Source organism: Antennarius striatus, chromosome 10 (assembly GCF_040054535.1).
Source record: "Antennarius striatus isolate MH-2024 chromosome 10, ASM4005453v1, whole genome shotgun sequence".
Taxonomy (NCBI): domain Eukaryota; kingdom Metazoa; phylum Chordata; class Actinopteri; order Lophiiformes; family Antennariidae; genus Antennarius; species Antennarius striatus.
Genome location: NC_090785.1, coordinates 16,462,307 through 16,482,348, shown reverse-complemented (window position 1 = coordinate 16,482,348; position 20,042 = coordinate 16,462,307). Strand labels below are relative to the sequence as shown.

At 38.7% G+C, this 20,042-nt stretch overlaps 1 protein-coding gene across 1 annotated transcript in view; it reads right to left on the bottom strand.

Moving 5' to 3' along the window:
* Window positions 1-1,958: 1,958 nt before the first annotated feature.
* gria1a (glutamate receptor, ionotropic, AMPA 1a) overlaps window positions 1,959-20,042 on the bottom strand; it is a 70,909-nt gene continuing 52,825 nt past the window's right edge. Inside the window, exons 12-16 of the mRNA XM_068325027.1 lie at window positions 14,625-14,823; window positions 14,209-14,456; window positions 11,059-11,173; window positions 6,448-6,582; window positions 1,959-3,091 (exon numbers count right to left, since the gene is read on the bottom strand). Of these exons, the coding sequence (XP_068181128.1) occupies window positions 2,924-3,091; window positions 6,448-6,582; window positions 11,059-11,173; window positions 14,209-14,456; window positions 14,625-14,823 (865 nt within the window). The 3' untranslated portion in view covers window positions 1,959-2,923. The remainder of the gene's footprint in view (window positions 3,092-6,447; window positions 6,583-11,058; window positions 11,174-14,208; window positions 14,457-14,624; window positions 14,824-20,042) is intronic.

Sequence of the window (20,042 nt, the reverse complement as noted above, 5' to 3'; positions counted from 1 at the left end):
GAAAAATAATTTACAACTGGCTGTGGAAGCAAAGGAGGAATGCTGCCTTTTTACACCTGCTTAGCAACTGTTATGAAATGAGAGGTCAGAGGGAGTGCACAGAACATAATCTGACGCTGACCTCTGGCATTCAACAGTAACAGCAATCCTTTTTCAGCACGACTTTCCAGTCACCTCAAAGTAAAATCACACCCTTTCTGACTTTTTACTACCAGCCGTGTGTGATGATATGTATTTTAAGGCATTTCACAAGTGTAATTTGCTATTTTGATGCACTTACTCGAACTTCCTTCATCTGTTATTACTTATGGTAACATATCTATGTGTTTGAGCTGTACGATAATCCTTGAAGTTGAAAAACATTCTATTTAGAGGTAAGGGTTTTATGGTTTTTTGTAGGAAAAAGGCACAGAATGTACCGTTTCATAGCTTCAATGTGGCTTAAAAATTCACGATGCTCTACATTTCTATCAATGTCAACAAATCCCATGCAAATTTGACTTGACAAAACAAGTGTCAAAGTCTGATGGACTGTAATTAGGTCTAAGCATGTCATGGAAAATGTACTGTAACTGCTGACTTCATCTTATTTGTCGGTTGATTTGATTGACATTCTCTCCAGTGTGTGCATTCATGAACTGTCATTTTCAGCCTCTGCCCTAGAAGCATGAGTCCTCATTCAGTCATAACATGGGTGCAGAGCAGCATGGAAGACATATTAGCAAACTCTGGGCCAATAGTAGGTTTCAACCAGAAGAGCTTATACTTAAAAAGGGGGGCAGTTTTTGTTGTGTGAATACATGTTTATATCAGTAAAAACAGAAGGATCTCAGCATTAAGAATATTTACTAACCTTCTCAGGTAACTTGCAGGCAGTGTAAAAAAATATCATGTAAAATATAGCATATCATGTCATGTAGCATATCATGTAAAATATATCACCAGTGATTTCCTTCAATGTGAGGATCGTGCTTTTGTAATTTACTTTGTAATTTATACTGTCAGATGTCCAGTGTGTGGTTGTGGTCAGCTATCTGCAACATCTATCTTCTGACATTATTTGCTGTAGAATCCTCACTACAATAAAGAAAAGTGAACTGCGTCCTGCCACAAAAGTGATTGATTGATTGAAAAGTGATTGAGAAGATTGATCGATATCAAGCCCTTTGATAGGATTTGTTGACAGAGAAAAGAATTGTGATTATACTGGTGTAATTCTCCCTCTGCTCTTTAAAATGTCAGGCTAAATTCCAGGTTAATTTCTAGCAATATCAATATTGACCAGCCGCCGCCGCCGCAGGACTACGCACCACGATTGCCAAAATAAGCAGAGAAATGCAAAAATGTACATCACCAATAGCCATTCTGTGTTAACACTAGTGAAATATGTACTGGTGGACTCTTCCTTCAAGGCCTTTATTGCCAAACCCAGGCTGTCAGACCTTTGTCATCTCTGGCCTCCACTCTCCAGGGACTGCCACTCTGATTTCTGTTAATGTGACATGAACTGAAAGGAAAAATTCTGTAGCCGAACAGGGTAGTGACCCCCATAACCTTGACTTCCATTTAACAATCAGCTGTGAATCCGTCAGTTAAGTCGAGTCTTCTGTTCTTAACTTTTCCTTTCCTTGCCTTTCCTTTTCATCCCTCTGACAGGCCACACACCATCTGCTGGATATATACTGAGAGTGAATGGCAGCATTTTCTCTATTTAATTAAAAGGGGAAAACACATCACCAGAGAAATTAGATTATGCAGCAATCGCTCCAATGAGAGTTTGAAGAATATTTTCTCTGAATCCATAATTGTAAATTAAATCCATATACGTAAATTAAAAAAAAAAAAAAATTAAAATTGATGTGCTGCAAAATGATTTTGTAGAATATTGATAGATTCTCTATGAATGTCACAAAAGTTGAATGCAGTGTAAGGTCAGTCAGTACTGTACATTAGGGGTCTCTGTTAGGGGCTTCTATTCTATAACTTTCTAACACAGGTCATTTCTGAATCTGCCCTCAGACTTTTTTTTGTCATTATCAAATACTTAAACTCTAGTTTTCTGTTGCAAATCTAATGACCCCATAGCAAAAAGTCTACAATTTGTGTATGGGCATTTGTGAGAATGCTCATATGACACAAAGACAAGGCAAGATGTGTTATATGAGGTGTAGCAGCAATGAATGAGTGTTGTAGCCTTGTCAACCACTGATTTAAACAACAGAAACCTCCAGTTGAGTGAGAATAAAATCAAACTACATTTGACACAGCTTTTTGCGCTATTATAATAGTGTAAACCATATATTATATAATAAAAACCAATAATGCTACACAGAGCACTTTGTAATTTCAACATGGTGTGTAAGTTTGACAGAGAAAGAGAGAAATGTAACAAAACAATATCAAATCATCAAAGCAGTAAGAACTCTTCCTCCTCTGCCACATCTGTGCAAAAACAGGTTCCATGTTCCGTCAGAAAGCATCTAGGTAGTACTAGGTCAGCAGTGGAGGTGAAGATATTGCACACGCAGACTAAAGTCAACAGCTCCATTGAAATGGCACAGCGCAGGCGTCACACTAAAGAAGAGTTTTCTTTTTTTACATAAATGAACACTGTAAAAAATGTCAAAAACACACCCCGATGACGGCTTTATTGCAGCGCATTTCCCTTCCCCTTTTTAATATGTCTTTTTTCAAACATCCATTAGTAAAAAAAACAAAAAAAATCATTGTGAGTCTGTTCATAGTTCATAAGGAGCGTTTTCGAGAGTGCACTTTGGCAGTAAGTTTTGTTCAGGTCAGGAGCATTGGCAGCCGGGTCAGATGGATCAGATGGGTCAAACCAGACAGCCAGGTTGTTAGAGTCTTGAGCTCTTCTTCTGCTCCACCCTGCCTATTCCTAGCCGCCAGCACAGTCATGTGATAATCACATACCGGAGGCACCCAGTCCCATGCTGGCAGTGTGGCTCATACAGGGAAGTGTCTGAACAGTCTTGGGGAAGTCGTGGGTGAGGATTCGTCCGTTCTCTCCACCACTCCCGTTTCCGCTCATCCTGGTCAGGGTGGAGCAGTGCATGGCGTCATTGATGGATTGCTGTTAATAACAAGCAAACAGATGACAGTTAGTCTGCATACTAGATACCAGTCTTACAAATAAGCATTCATTATACAATAATCATAACGGACAAACTAATGTAACTGCAAGGGCTAGTACCATACAGAACTGTGTAATTCTCAGAGATCTGTTTCATGAATTTAGTGTAAGAACACAAACAGGTGTTTACGTCACCATGTGAATGCTGGCAGAACAAGTTTTAAAGTGTCCTAGAGTACTGGTGTTCACCCTCTTTATTGGGGCCTGACTGATATTCGTGGGTGGTAAACCAGGGTGTTAGCTGGTGTGCATCAATGTCCTAATATGTAGCAGAAGGAGCGGAGCAGTAAGAAGGGAGATGAAGCTTGGTTTTATAGCTCCGTTCTCTGGTCTAGCGGTATATAAGACACCAGGCTCGAAAGCTCATCTAATGATGTTTTTTTTGTGTGTGTGTGCCTGTTTGGTATCTGTTCACATCCCCCTATTCTATTGCTGATTAAATTGGGCGAAGCAGGCACGGTCCGGAGCAACGAGTAAGTGCTGCAAGGGGACTCGAGATTTACACCAGTGGGTAATTGAATCGCTGTTGTTGTTTCGTTCAAGCCAAATAGCATTACAGGGCTACTATACTAATAGGCTCCTCACCAATATCATCAGCATACTGATCAGCTGGCCATTTCTGGGCTGACTAAAACATAAAAGCTTCATTCAGGGAATGGCTTCTCATCTTGGCCCAGCTTTGCCTTCTTTGGTTTTCACATAGTACATCACAAAGGAGCTTTTATGTTGCAAGAATGATAAACAGTTATAGTAAATTTATCCTCAAAACAGATGACAAACAACAGTGAAACTCTCATTATCAGAGACACCTCACATTTCCCAGGAAGGCATTGCAAGCAACATGTCCTCACTTTCAGACTGCTCAACGTACAACAACTTGAGTATTAGAATGTTCTAGGCTAAAGCAGTGATGGAAGACACGGGCCTCATTGGGCCTGTCTTATGGCATACATATAAAGGATGTTCACCACAATGGGCCCTGCATTTGCAAGACAGTCAGCAAACAGAGAAGAAGGAGCAGGGGAGAGAGTTGCTCAGAGTGACAGATTAATGTACCACTGTGATTCAAATTGCCTTTATACCTGTGCTGCACAGGGATATTTTTAATGAATTTGTGCCAGAGGTGGGTCCAACTATTTTTTTTGCAAGTCTCAAATCTTTGCACTGAAGTTCCGAATTAATTCCCAAATGATAAAGAAGGCACAATGTAGGGATAGAATCTTTACTGTTTAAGTTATATTCATGGCCATTTGTGAACAGATGTAAATGGGGAGCACCTGAATGCATAATGAAGTCCTTATCCCTGTGTGTGTCAAACTCATAGATATATCGTTTTCTATGAAATTGTAGATGATTTAGGTGCAAAAATCTAAACAACACTGCAGTGCATGGCCTTCCAAGATCTACTCACCGAATGGAAACTGTGTTTTGGGTGATGATGTCAAGTTTTTATTTTTTTTGTCACAATGAGTCTGAAGTCATTAAATGTAGGTAGTCCTCAACTTAAGAACAATTGACTTACGAACTTTTGGAGAAATGAACAAACGGCCAGCTTCATACCTTGGATACTTTACTGTTTAATTTTTTTTAATTTAAATTTTATTTACTATTATAATCCCCGACGGGAAATTAAGAATGCACACTCAATCACACGCATGTATATTAGTGTGTACAACCCTGTGAAGTACACACAACCACACACAAGGGGGCCTGTAAGCATGCAATGGGAGGTAGAGTGGCGGGCAGTCCCTTTCTGGAGTGCCCAAATGAGCAGCTTGTGAGGGGGACGGCGCCCTGCTCAAGGGTGCGTCGGGAGTACTCTGGAGATGAGCTGGCACATCCCACTGTCAGCTCACACTCTGGGTGTTTTTGGGCAGAGCGGGAATCAAACCGCCGACCTTAGAACACTGGACGACCCGCTCTGTCGCTGCGCTATCACTGAGCCACTAATGCCCCCTTATGATGGATGATAAAGCAAAGGCTAGTGAAGATAGTCGTGGTGAACATCTCTCTGATGACAACTCTGCCTCTCGCCAAAAATAATTCCCCTCCTCTTGGCCCTTTGATCTAAAAGTGAGCTACACAATACGATCTACAGTACCGTACAATGAATCGTTATCAACAGCTGACTCTGGCTGTTGTTGTTGGATGCTCTTAAAAACTGGTCGAGAGTTCCTTGAAGTGTTTTCTTCTTCTCATAGAATATACCAAAACAGGACGAAGACGGTTCTGGCCGTAACATATAAAGAGAAAAAGTTTACCCTAAACTAATCTGAATTCAAAGCAAACGCCTGAATGACAAGTGACGGTTAACAGTAGATATTGGAACTATACATATGTGTCGTAATGATTTATGTTTTTATTTTTATTTAATGGACAGTCACATTATATTATGTGTTGTTTATGGTTTTCTAGTAATATTGTTTGTAGTAAACAAATATAAATTAGACTGAAATGATGTAAACCTGATTTTAATTTTTACGTGTATTTTTTTGAAAACCAACTTATAATCGAGAATGACTTAACTCAAAACAACCTGTGCCTGTGTTTTATTTCATTATGTGTAATTGTTTCTGATAAGTTTTAGGGAATAGGACTTCTGTATTTGAGTACAAATGGCATTTAAATTACCTCAAATGGTGATTACAGCGTGCAATTTACTAAGTAACAATTAAGAACAATTCAATTTAAAAAACAACCTCTTGGAACCGATTGTATTTGTATGTTGAGGACTACCTGTATGCAGCTAGAGTCTAATTAATGTCCCACTCATGTGACCCAAGTCCACAGCTCTAATGTGTGCTGCTAGGTCATTCTAATGGGAAATGCTATGTGCTAACAGCCAGGCACAAACACAGGGAATTGCAGTATTTGTCAGTCCCTGTTGTAAATATGAAAACTTTACAATGAGAAGCAAAAGACATAAGGGCAACTTTAGAATCAAGTGATTGAACAACACTGGGGGAGATCAGCGAGGTAAAGACTGAGTGGTAGAGGGAGAGAGAGGTACAGGAGAGCATTTGCATTGCAGTGGAAGCCGTGAGAGGCCCTACTGTGATCACGGTTAGATGGACGGAGAGGGTGAGGAGGCAGATGTCATCAGCATCATCATCATCAAGGTTGGCTCACAACGTTTCCTACCCCAAGGCTGTGCTCTGCCCTTATATCTTAACAGTGTTGTTGGCGTACAGGCCATAGCTCTGCAGCTCTGTGTAGGGGGCACTAGCACCACTGTCTAAGGCTGAGCAGTGAAAGGCCTGAGCGGCTGACGCGGCAGCAGCTCGTGCAGTGGACACCTTCATTCGGCGCGACTCGGTCCTGGACTTGTAACAGAACTCCACCAGTGCCACCAGCATGGCCAGGCCCAGACCACCAATCAGGATGTAGAAGACTCCTGCCACATTGCTGAGGCTCAGAGCGCTTGTCTTGTCCTGGAGGATGGAGGGCAGAGCAAAGGGGTGAGGGGTAACAATATAACAAAACTCTGGAACTTTCCTGACACACGACTCAGACAGACACACAAAAACACACACTTTCAAACCCACTTCAAAGGGACACACATTCATACATATATGTAGATGAGACTGACTACCTGGACATTTACGTACAGCACAAGACGAGATGAAACCTCCACAGGAAAATAAAATGTTAAGAATTAAGAAAGATTTTAGAGGCCTGTCTCATAAAGCAGCCTTTTGTATTTACGTGCGTATCTTTAGAGCTAATATCTAACAATGCAGGACAAACTTGGAAGAATCTTTTCCAGGCCTAGATTTTATTTTATGTTATTAAATACTGTATATTATTATCAGTTTTGTTATTGTGAGATTTAGTTCTATTTACAGTATTTCTAGTGCTAAAAATGTCGTTGCTGTTGTATGTGCAATTTAATCTGTTAACACCGTTCCAAACAGTGTTGTCCAAACTGTGGGATCAATGTTGTATTTAGAGTGACATCACTCAACCCGAGTCACTACTCAGAGCTCAGTGAATTTATGACGGCTTAGCCTGATGCCCACTGAGGGCCTAATGATAGGTCAGATAATCATTTAACATGAATAATGTGCTCCCATAGGATTGCTTAATCAACTGTTGGCACATTTTACCATGTACATTGATAAAAACGATCATAAATCAATTGAGTTACAGCGGAGGTTTTTTGGATGAACTGAAATTCTTTCATTGCCCAAAAGCAGCCATGCTGAACTTGTTCTCTGTCACTGCATTAACGGAGATTATGAGGCGACTTCATGATGGGACTATCATCTAAATAGTACTGACTATTGACACCACAATTACAAGCAGTAATCAGAAAAAGTAATGAAACACAACGTCTGTATGCTGAAAATTAGCACCTGCTAATTTAGTCAAGCTACATTTTGACTCTAGATGTTTATAAATCTTTATTTGCAATTTAACAAATTACACATAAATAAACATTAGCTTCACTTTTCCCACATTTTTGGGTTAAACTATGAAAGCTAGACATTAATTCAAATAAAACATCTCTATCGTGGATCGACTTTGTGAGAAAGGCCCCAGATAAGTAGACACTGTTGTGAAACTAACATTCCAGTCTCTATTATGATAATGAGATGGAGCCACGCTAGGATGAAACATCCAGGATGTGACGAGACAATTACATCAAACCACAAAGGCAACAAAAAGTAGAAAATACAGTAGTTATACAAGACTCTTTATTATATTCCATTTTTGTGAGGAAAGAAGTACAGGTCAGGTTCATAAACACCCTACATAAGATGCATTAATGCACCAGCAGCGGCACAAACAATTCTCTATTTTAAGGGTCACTGTTCTCAAAGTGGCATCACCTAGTTTATTTGTAGCCTTTAAAGTGTTCTCATGGATCTATGCGGCCTAAAGAGGATCTTATTTCATGTAAATCCATTTGTGGAATATCTACAAGTTTCGTGCCACAAGAGAATCTTAAGTTCTACTAGGATGGTTTTCATTTTATTACGTCTCTATTTACCTTTTATGTTAGCAAACAGCACCAATGATATTTAGGTTTTCATTTCTTTCAATCAATTAAAAACTTTTTCAACGCAAAGTATAAATTAGCATTTGAGTGCATTTGTTCTGCATTTCACCAAGATTTTGTAACTTTACGTAAATCTTAATAAGGTTTTTATAATGATGTGCATGCTTGACAAACCAAGTGCCATAGAAGACTCTGACTCATGTTACATAGAGATTCCTATGCCCTGCTGCAACAAGCTCAAAAACACCTTGGATAAGGTGGAGAGAAGCAGGACAGGTAAATGTGAATGTGCATACAACATGTTAAATATATAAGTCAAAAGAATAACCGGCTAACCTTACAGGCTGTTGGTACTAGTTAGCTAAAATGTGAATATAAAAAAAGATTCAACCTTTTCAAAACCATCAAATAATCAATGTAAAGTCAGGGTATGAACTCCAAAAAAACACAATTAATTAATTTACTCTTTTTTTTTTTTTTTACTGGGACATTGCTCATTGATTAACATTTTAATTTGCATATGAAAACAAATATACCAGAGTTAGTTTATATGGCTTATTCTCATCCACATTTAAAGTGACTTTCTGCTGTTTGTCACTGCCTAATTAATACATTAAATGGCCTGGATCTCCTTACCGCAAATCTTCAGCTAAACTCTTATGGAAATAATCAGTTTGCTTGATATATGCCCCCTGGACAGTCTGTCATGGCACATGGTTTGGCACTAAAGTTTCAAATTATGAGTAAAGGCGATAAAAAAATGAGCCTCAAGACCAAAGGACAGCAATAATATGAGATATCTGAGTTAAATAGCAAAAGCTTTCCTGTCAGAAAGTATTACTCCTTTAGAAAGGGTGCGTCATAGAGCACAACTTCATTGCAAAGGCAGGGGAAGACTACACTGATCTAATAGATTGACAGGTTTTACATTTACACATGCATAATCTAGAATGAGAGCTATTGGGCAGGATTATCATGAAGGCCAAAAGGAAAATGTTAAAACTCAATAAAGAGGCTTCATGTCATCGGTGTCATTCATGCTTGTTTGTGTTTTGTTTTCCAACTTTTATCCCTGGGAAGGAGTTGCATTCTAAGAAACGCTGTCAGCGAGATTCAGTCTACAGTACAAACTTTAAGTTAACATCACGCCACATCTATGGCTGTATGTGTGTTTGTGGGACTAGACAATCTATTTAGAGGGGATTTAGCCAATCTAGAGTGTAACTGTAGTCACTACATTTATAGCAAACCATTGTAATGATCCCCAGTAATCCACCAGACAATTATGAACACACTGGTAAGGAACATTAAATCTCTGACAACACAAGCTCATCAGTGGGAACAAACAGACACTAGAGTATAACCCGTGTGTTGGCCTGAATATAAGAAAGTGTTTCCTCTGGAAATTACAGTATATCACACTAGATGATTAAAATTATGTTGTATTACATAGTCAGATATTGTCTTTGAATCAAATGCAACAGAACTAATGATTTAAAAGTAAGCTACATTAAGCTGGCTTGTTTCTGAGCAAGATATTTCCTAATCATTCCTGATTATACACCTGCCAAATTTGATCAAACCTAGAATTGCCGACTAGGCCCAGATGTGACTTTTTAAAGAAACAAAAAAACCTCCTCCAATAAAAACAATATTTAAAAAATCAGTAAAAGTAAGACAGATTTTTACACAAATCAAGACAAATCAAGATATTTTTCTGCTATTGCTTTACCTGTTCTGGTCTGAGTAATTGCTTCTGGAAATTAATGCAAGGTAACAATAGTAAATCCCAAAAAGACTGTTTTGGCTGCTACACATGTAAAGTTTAGCTAAATGTAGTTACCTAGGTTCTCTAAAACATTTTAGCAGTTAATTTGTTCAAACAGTAAGTATTGAACCAAAGTAATATTACAAAATAAAGTAATTCTTAAGTATTTCCATCAGATAAGTTCACGAATCCCTAGATTTGTTGTTTCTGAAAAACTAACGTGTATGTCTACATCTCTACATTCATTGTTACATTTGCAATTTGCAGCACATTGTGTATGCTGCAACTTGAGGGCAGTCTTATGTTCAGACCAATGTAGGAGTATCAATAAGGAGTATTGATCAAAGTTTGATATAGAGGCTGAGGACTGGACTGGGGCTTGTCTGGGATCAGGGTTGTGCGGTGAGGTGACAGATTTGGGTTGCAGACTAACCTTTCTTCCGGAGTCCTTGTTGCCACACTCCCCTTTATCGTACCACCATTTGTTTTTCAGTTTGTCTAAGACGGCTTGTTCATTGAGTTTCAACACCGCTAGGTTTACTGGGATTCTTCAAACCGTAAGAAAATAACATAAATAACATATTATACCATGTTATTTTATGTTATTCAATCAGAAATACAAAGCAGCAAATACATACAGGCATTAATCCTTGAGATTGCTTATAGGTCAAAGAATAAAATGAAGTATATGTCACACACACACATTCAAACACATACAAATATGGCATAAACATCATTAGAAGCATTAGAGTCAAAGTGATATGCATTAATACTCCATCTAGCTCGATTGGCTTGTCCCTAAGGCAATAGATGTGTATTACTATATCACTTTGGGTAACCGGCACACTGCTCATTCACACTGATGCAACAAAAACGCCCTAGTTGCATCTTTTGTCACTGAACAAATCCTAAATCAAAAAGATGCAGAATATCTCAAAATATAACTGAGACTTTAGCTTTTGTTTTTTTACTTTGTTTTAGATGGGAGACATTACATTTGGCCTTTGCTCTCTCCCACACAACAAGGGATCAAACGTTGCCTGAATGGTACTGCAGTGTGGGCCTGCCGGTTACCCTCCCACCCCCCACCCCCCACTCCCATTGGTGGTGGGTTACATTTATCAAACTGGCTCTGACCTTGGAGTCCCCGCCCCCGCTGCCGCACTCTCCCTTGTCGTACCACCACTTGTTTTTCAATTTGTCCAAGAGGCCCTGCTCGTTCAGTTTTAACACTGCCAGGTTTACTGGGTTTCTTGAAAATAATATGAAATGATAGCCATTAGGAGACACCCTATGGGACAGATGTACAGATTGATCGTATGGTGGTGGTGAATATGGCAACATTGACTTACAATTTGAGACTCCAGCATATAACTATTGATATGAAGAAGGAGTGCTGGCTTTAGATGCAAGTGTTACTTATGTTGAGCGCCCACAAGCGAGTCAGGTTTTACCAAGCAGGGGCCTCAGAAGGAGGCAGAACAAACACTATAAATAGAGATGCCTTGGTTGCGGAAGTCTGTCCAGAGAAGTTAATTTCCTTTCAGAGGCAGCAGCATACAAATTGCCATGGTAACGAACCAATCAATATTCATCCCATAAGGGCACTTTTAGTGACTAGAAGCAGGTGGTTATTAATTTACAACCATTACAGACAGATGCACCTTAATGTTTTGACTGTCTGTTTTAAAAAGGCTAATTCTTAAACAGCCTGAAAGGAAATCGTGTGACCAGCTTTTGTCATGTATTCATGAACATTAACTCTGTGATCCACCTCAACCTTCACATCTCTAAAAGGTTTGCTCGCTCTCTGGTGAGTGTGTGTGTGCGCGTGTATTTCCTATAGCTGACAGGCTGCAGACAAAGACTGTATGCATCCAAAGATCAGGGCAGGACAAAACTGGATTCAAAATTTGCATACAAGATGTTAAAAAAGCTTAGAGCCTTTGCCAGGCTGTGTACTCCCTCAATTCAGTTCAAATCCCTCTGTGCAGAAACAGTTTAGTTTGGTGTTTTTTTTTGGCTTTCTCACTAGCAGAGCGGGACAGTCTTTATCCCCAACCTTAAGTGAACAACACAGCTGTAGGGAATACATGTATCCTGACAGCTGGTAAAACCTCTGAATTCTTTCTCAGCCAAGTGACTGAAGAGAAAGAAGTCAAAGTGAATGGACATGAATGATCCTGCCAGCCAGTAGTTAGTATAGTCAGTTGGTCTGATAGGTTCTGATGTTTTGGGAGGATGGGGAGGGGATGCACCAAATGTTAGGTGGGATGGGCTAAATACTCAGGCAGACAGGGGGTTAGCAGGACATCATTCATATCTGAAATTAAAGAGGGAGCACAGAATTTATTCATAACATTTCACAGTAAGAAAATATTGTATATTTCCAGATAGACATTCAGCATGCCCTGAAAATAAAGGGTTATGTAATTTGACTTCATTTTCAAAGTGCTGCAGTTAGTTAGGCCTGCATTGAACAATACATGCATTTTAATATGAAAACAGTGTTTAGTGTTGACAGCGTTATTCCTTGTAAAGCCACATGACCAGTACTTAATATATCATAGTTTAATTGTGCTTTTTGTTCACCAAAGTCATTGAAATCCTGATTAGATAATGATTGAAGATACAAAATATGGAGTAAATCCTTCGGATTTGTTAATTTTAAGATAAAATAAAATACAATAAATTAAAACAAATGTTATATTTCCTTGGAACTTTGAAAATGTACCTAACTAATCCTCAGTGAAGTGTACAAATTGATGCATTAACAAAGCGCTGCAGGTATGACTAAATGCAGCTCTTTGAACATTCACTCATGTCTGATCACAGGTGAGTAGAAGACGTCAGTTCTTAATTCAGTCATAAAAATATCTCAGTCATTCTAATTTCCATCCTTTGACACAAGACTGCCAGTCATAAAAGTATATTATATGTTAATAAAAGTCAATATTAGACATGTGTGAATGGTCTAAGAATAAAGTATCACAGAGATAGAGAGGTAATGGAGCCATCCTTAGCATTCAAATACTGCCTCCCATCTTTCCATATTAAGTTTGGTCCAATCTGACTACACGACTTGAGAGCAGATTAATTTCACCACTTGTCTTGTCAATAAAACAACACTTAGGGCCTATATCAAATGTAATTTTGTATGGAACTTAAATGGAGCTTCACAGACTGTGACCTTTGGCTGTCAACCAAGGTGCAACTAGAATGAATCCTTGGCGAGTTTGAGTGAAATCTTCCCATATGGCTCCTTTCATTAAAATGAATGAGGCCTATTAGAGAGAGATTAAAAGCTTCAGATGGCACCAGCTCCTGCACTTTCTCTGTAGCTGAAAAATGAATGGGGAGCTGGTAAAAGTGTTAATGTAATGTGAAATGACATCTGCTGCTCTTGGACATGGATAGCAGAAAAGTATATCCAGAATAAATAATCACTCATTATGTCAGTTATCACATCACATGTGTCAAATATAAATTTGACTCCACTGACTTCTCATTCAAAGTTTGAGCCCCAGCATGAGTAGAGAAGTAGCCAAATGGGTTTACTCTTTAAGCTTTAATCCTGCCTGTTGGGTGTAAGGGGGATGTTTATATTTGGTGTGAGTGAATGCTTCATTTCAACATAAATCAGACGAGAGCAGTCTCCACAAATGCTCATGATTAGTTTTAGAGAGCAATTAGAGGGGAGCAGGAGGCAACTGCTGCTTAAAGATAGGAAATCTCATTCTCCTACTTGACACTTCTGCTAGTGCTCAGAAGTCAGCAATAAAGAGACTAGCTGCAAACATACATATTTACATACATCCAAAAATACATACATATGTACTGTGTGTGTGTGTGTGTGTGTGTGTGTGTGTGTGTGTGTGTGTGTGTGTGTGTGTGTGTGTGTGTGTGTGTGTGTGTGTGTGTGTGTGTGTATTCGTACACACACACACACACACACACACACACGTATATGTGAAGTCAACTTTTGGAGGTGAAAATGAACGTGATGGAATTACAATTGTTTTTGTGATGATGTGTAAACTATAAATAACAGATGGAAAAGATTTTGTGAAAGTTTCATGCCTCGAAGGAGAATATAAAGATTAAAAAAATATGGAACAAATATAAACAACTTCAGATTTATAAAGGTGGTCATACATGGGATAATAGTGCAAGAACTGAGCTTGATGGACAAATAAATAGAAGACAGTTGATGCTGAGACAGATGATGCACAATATGACGTTCCAAAAGAAACATTTGGAGGCTACACGGCAGCAGCAATGGTTTACCTGAGATGAGAGCCCTTGGGTGTGGCAATGCCATAACCTTTAGAGTCCAGGTTTCCTCCCACCTTCATTGTGTCACACGGTTTCCTTTGTTCTATGTACTCGTTCATTGTGGATTCAAGCAGGTAGGCATACTTGCCCTTTGACTTCCTGACTCTTATCACGCCCTCATCTGTGGTCTTGACAAACACGGATGGGTCAGCAGCCTTCATGTAGGACCACATCTTCTCAAACACGGCAATCTTAGATCGCTGCCAACCAGGATTGTTAATGAGAGAGGGAGAAAGAGCATTAATGTGAATGGATCATTGTCTCTATTTATGTAGATGTCACCATGTTAAAGATTGAATTCTTACTGCAGCGAATGCAGCATATCACACAGGTTATACTGAATGTCAGCGATTATTTATTTTCCTCACCCGGAAGAATTCTTTGGTGGAGCCGGCATCTAATGTTCCATAGGTGATCTCTGTCTGCTTAGCCAAATCCTCGGCACTCTCTATCGGAGACACCATCCTCTCCACTGTCAGGAAGGCAGCCAGATTGGCGGTATAGGATGAGATGATGATGAGTGTGAAGAACCACCAGACGCCTCCAACAATGCGGCCAGATAAAGAACTAAAACACAGGATGGGGTATTTAGGTCAAAACTACACACATAAAGTATTAAAGAAGCAATATGTTTTCATGTTTCCATACATCTTTAATCCCTGGTGATGAATTTCTTAAGCTTTATTCCATTTATTTATATTACAAATAAATCTTGTTTTTCCTGGCCAATTTTACACACAATCAGGAAAAACAATCTGAAAACCTTGTGATGTTCACACCATCCAAGTGACCTACATTACATCACACTCCCTGCACTCACACACTCTTCATTCCTCCATGCTCAAGAGCTTAGTCCAATGTGGTAAGGAAAGATAACCAGTTCCACAAAGGCCCACTCAGCTTCCTGCCTGCCAAATTAATCTCACTTTAAGAAAGTTGCCAATATGTTTCATGGAACTGTGCACATTAATTGTTAGGGATTAATAGAAAGAGGAGGACACTTAGCCATTGCTCTAAATACACTCCATATAAAAAAACCCAAAAAAAACAAAACAAGTGGATGATTTGCAAGCAAAATCCCCTGAGTCAAATCCCCGTCTTTCCATGCTCTCTGCGAGTCTCCACCTTAAGAGAAGCCAGCTTGAACAGCAACAACAGGAATCACGCTGTGTTACATATCGGGCCCTTGACAAGCGCGGAAGCACAGAGCTGCAAAGCTTACGCAATGAAAATGACACAAATCTGAAACAAAAGGGCTTTTCATGATTCACCTTTGTGCTGTCAAGCCATATGGAGCTCGAACATGAAGGCAAGATTAAGCATGAAAAAATGTGAGATGCCAAAACATAAGTATTTAAGATGCTTTTCAGATGATGGGTAGATGATGAAAGAGCAGCTGGGAAGCAAGTGGATCGCAAACAGAATGAATGCGGAACCTTTAAAATCAGTTGGGAGAAAGCAGAGCTGCCTGTAGGGCGTGCGTGTGTGTGTGTGTGTGTGTGTGTGTGATTGTGTGTGTGTGTGTGTGTGTGTGTGTGTGTGTGTGTGTGTGTGTGTGTGAGTGTGTGTTGTGGTGTATTTTGACTTGTTCACTGATCACTGTTCTAAAGGGTGAGGTTTAGGGTTAAGCTTTTTCTGTGCACTGAGAGGAGAAAAATGCTTTCCTAAATACATCAGTGGAAATATGCTACAGCAGCACACAACTCAGCAAGTGGTTGATTCTCCTGTGCCACAGCTCTACTTTCTAGCCCTTATAGTTAAAGAACTGAATACATCCATTTATATTTATGACTTTTGAACACCAGACCATCTTAAAGTAAAACTCACAGACTAGAGAATTGGCATAATGTTATTTGTTACTTCAGCTCAAGAAAAGTCCACCAAAAATCGGGTTGCAGCAGTGCCTTCCTGCATCCAAACAGATCAATAAACTCTGTTCTTCATGAATAAACACATTCATTAAGAAATGAAAAATTTCTTAATTCATGTATACAATGATTTCCCTTTTTAAAAGGTTTTTTCCCCTTTTATACATAGTGATATAATATGTATAAAAGGGGCAATCAAATAGATGAAGAGAATAAAAAGAATGGAATAAATAAGCATATCAGAAAGTCATAATAGTTGATAAATGTCAGTTAATATGAATTATTTTGTAAAATATCAATCCCTATCATATGTTAAAAACATCTATGTAAATGCACATAATAAGCTGCAACAATAAACTTCACAAACAAAGGAAGTGCTGGTGTCAAAGGTGGTTCAGATCTGATTCTAAAACATATATAAACACCATGAATGTTTTTCCGAGTGCAAAAATATTCTGAAAGTGGTAACCATGATACATTTCTGTTCCACTTAAGTGACTGTTGTCTTCTTTTTTCGGGACAAAAGAGGCACAATGTGACAAATAACAAAATCATTTGGGGGATAACAAAGAGTGCCATATTATGTAGGGGCAGCAAGAAAGGGAGAGAAAGGGAGAGGGGGATTGAGAGAGAGAGAGAGAGAGAGAGAGAGAGAGAGAGAGAGAGAGAGAGAGAGAGAGAGAGAGAGAGAGAGAGAGAGAGAGAGAGAGAGAGAGAGAGAGAGAGAGAGAGAGAGAGAGAGAGAGAAATGGTCGAGATGAAAATGAAGGAGGATAGAACCACCAGCGGCTGCCAGCGGCTGAGGAACGCCTTGGCTTTGACTGCTGCTGGCCTACAGAGATGGCAGCAAACAGCTGTGTGGTTCTTCCCTGTCCATTACTTGTCCTGCTTTTATATCCCATTCCTTTTTCCTCTCACTTCCAGTCACCTGACATCTTTGCCGGTCTCCCCCATGTGCTGGGAGGTAGCCAATAAGGTCAAGAAATGACTAACATACATTTTGATGCTAGGTATGCACACAAAAAACACTTGGACATCAATGATTTGTTTATGTCCTTTGCCTGTGAGGAGAAGAGTCACCGTTTGCTATGTGTGTGTTGTGAGATGTTTGTACATGTGGGTAGGTGTGTGTGTTACTTCTTCTGCAGCAGTCCTCCTACACGGTTGAACAGGCGACTGACAAACACAGACCTTTTTGTCTGTTTCCTTCTGAACTCCATCTCTTTGAGTATTTCTTCCTCTCCTCATACATTATTGCACAGCAGCCAACCTCTGCACTTTGGTAAGACATTTACTAAGTGGCCTTATTACAGTAAGTGGAATCTTCCAAGAAGCACAGTAATTTCAAGGAGTCTTATTCAATAGTCTTGTCAAGACAATGATTAATCAATTATTCACTCTGCCTCTTTTATTGAATTACAAAGAAAAAGAATATCAATGGGAGCAGCAGCAACAGTCTTGTCTGAACAGCAGGGAGGTAGACATTCATGTGAATCAACTTTATGTGCTTAACACTGATATTAAAGCATTGTTAACAAATATGTATACCTAATAATGAACAACTAATGCTTATAAAACTTTTGGTTCGCGTAAAGTTTTAAAATGTCACATTTTGCTTTGGGAAATTTTGATAAAAAATCTCATTCAATTATTATTAAGTAAATAAGTACAACATAATCATTAAATTAACTGATCATGAAATACAGTGTGCCCTCGCGCATTAACACATTAAACAGTTGATAAGAGTGTGGGAAAAGGTAATACAGATAGAAGGTGGTTTAATATCAGTATGGGCAGGGTTCATAAACATTTAAATTACTGGAAAAAATAAGATAAATAGTTAGTTGCTCAATCACGGAATTAATTAATTCCGTGTGGTTCCTGGAACACATTAACCGCAAAGAAAGGGCATACTGTAAACATTTATAGTGATGTTAGGGTTTGATAGCATTTTAGCAAACTTTAATCCAGTACAAATTTGTGAATGAGAAAAAATGTTCAAATTCCTTATTTCTTCCATTTTTGGTTTAAGATATTTATGTAACAAAGTTAAAAATCAATGGTTATTCACATTATGGAACTCAGAGTAACATTTCTTAATGGTAATGAAAATGAAAAAGCTTTTAGAGCTTGTACTTAAATGTATTTATTCTTCAGTAAGTTTCAGGGCAAGCAACAACACTGACACAAAAGTCATGAGTTTAATATGGTAAAGGGTTTTCTTATGACTCCTTATTATCATATCTGACAAACATGAACACAGAGGAGGAGATCTGTTTGTAGATTGCTCTAACTTCTAACCTCTGCTCTAACATGACACTAGGAGTTATATGTTGCTGAGTAGGTCTATAATGGTGTTTACATATGGTTCCTTTTGTGAGGGTGGGTGGGGCTGCTAAAAATGTAGGTTACATTTGTGTTCCTGCATGCATGATATTCAAAAAGTATATCCAGTAATGAGCCAATGAAAAAGTGTGTGTTGTTAGCAGTCACAGCTGTGTCTGGAGATGAGAGATGGACGCTCTCTCTGATCGATGGTGGAGCCAGATCTTAAACCTTTGCTGTATGATCTCCACCCACAGCTCAATGAGAATCTGCTGAAACACTAAACTGTAATTAGAAGTCCCCTGAGTTGGCCTCCTCTATTCGATATGATGATTAGCAATGAATAATGACTTTAACAAATGTAAAAAATATTAGTCAGAAATGGCCACAGTACAATGTATTAGTAAATACAGAGGTCTGACTGAGAAAGAAATTTGTCTCTAATTATGGTGTGATTATAAGACAGACCAGGAAAAGTTTGCTTTACACCGCTTTGTTGGTTTTTTTTTTTTTTAAATGAGCGAAACATCTGTGTTTTCTTAATGATATTGTTCAAATATGTCTAAAGTGGCAAAGGCTTGTTTTGTGTAAGTCAATATAAAAGACAAATGACGGTGAAAAAGGCTGGTAAAATAAAGTTTACAAGCAAAACATCCTTTGAAACTAAACATTACTGGATTTTTCCTGTTATTGTGTCCAAAGTGATGTTTTTGTGTCCAAAGTGTTTGACATTAACAGCTCTCTGACTGGGGAGATTTGCTGTCTGCACATAAGCACATGATCATGTAACATTTCATAGTTCATTCTGCACTGATCTGTGTAAACAGTACTAGAATCAATGCAGTAATCATTTTATTATTATGTTCATATATCTCAGCTGTCTTCATCTTCTTGAACAGCTTTTGTTGACTGCAGTTTCCCAAGCTCTGTCTTAGAAACTTAAATGTTACGGGTTGATTAAAGTTCCATGAAGCTCTCAATTCCCTATAGCCTCCTGAGTGCAAACATTGCTTAAGAACATGCATAATAATGTGGGCATATCAGGACATTTAACCAGAATGAAGAATTTATAAGAGGGGTTGCCTTTGTTATGTAATCTTGTAACCCTATAGGTTGTTGCGTTTCCTCTAACCACACACAAAAAGGTGATCCTCTTCCTCCACTGTGTCAATTGTGTCACAACCTTTTAATATGAACGTAAGAATATGTTAAGTGGATTCTTGGCCACAGGAAACAACAGACACATTATGAATTTGTATATATCTATTGCGTACAGTATTTTTATTTCTTTCTAACACCTTATTGTACGTCTGTGTCTTGTTAACGCTAAATGAGGCTGTGAGTGTTGTGGCCAATATAGTTGCAAATTAGTGGGTTTACTTCTGATTTTGTTTGCTTGGTAGCTTTTGCTTCTGTTCTGACAGGCACACAATTATTAGACTGTATATTTTAGAAGCCCTTTCATCTTCAAGGCCACAATAACAAGGAGGCTTTATGCGGGGATGAAGAAATAATGATTTATTAAAACATCTCTCTCTTGCCTGCTCTCTTCCTGTAAAGGTCAGTATTACCATGTTTCTGGAAAAAGAACAT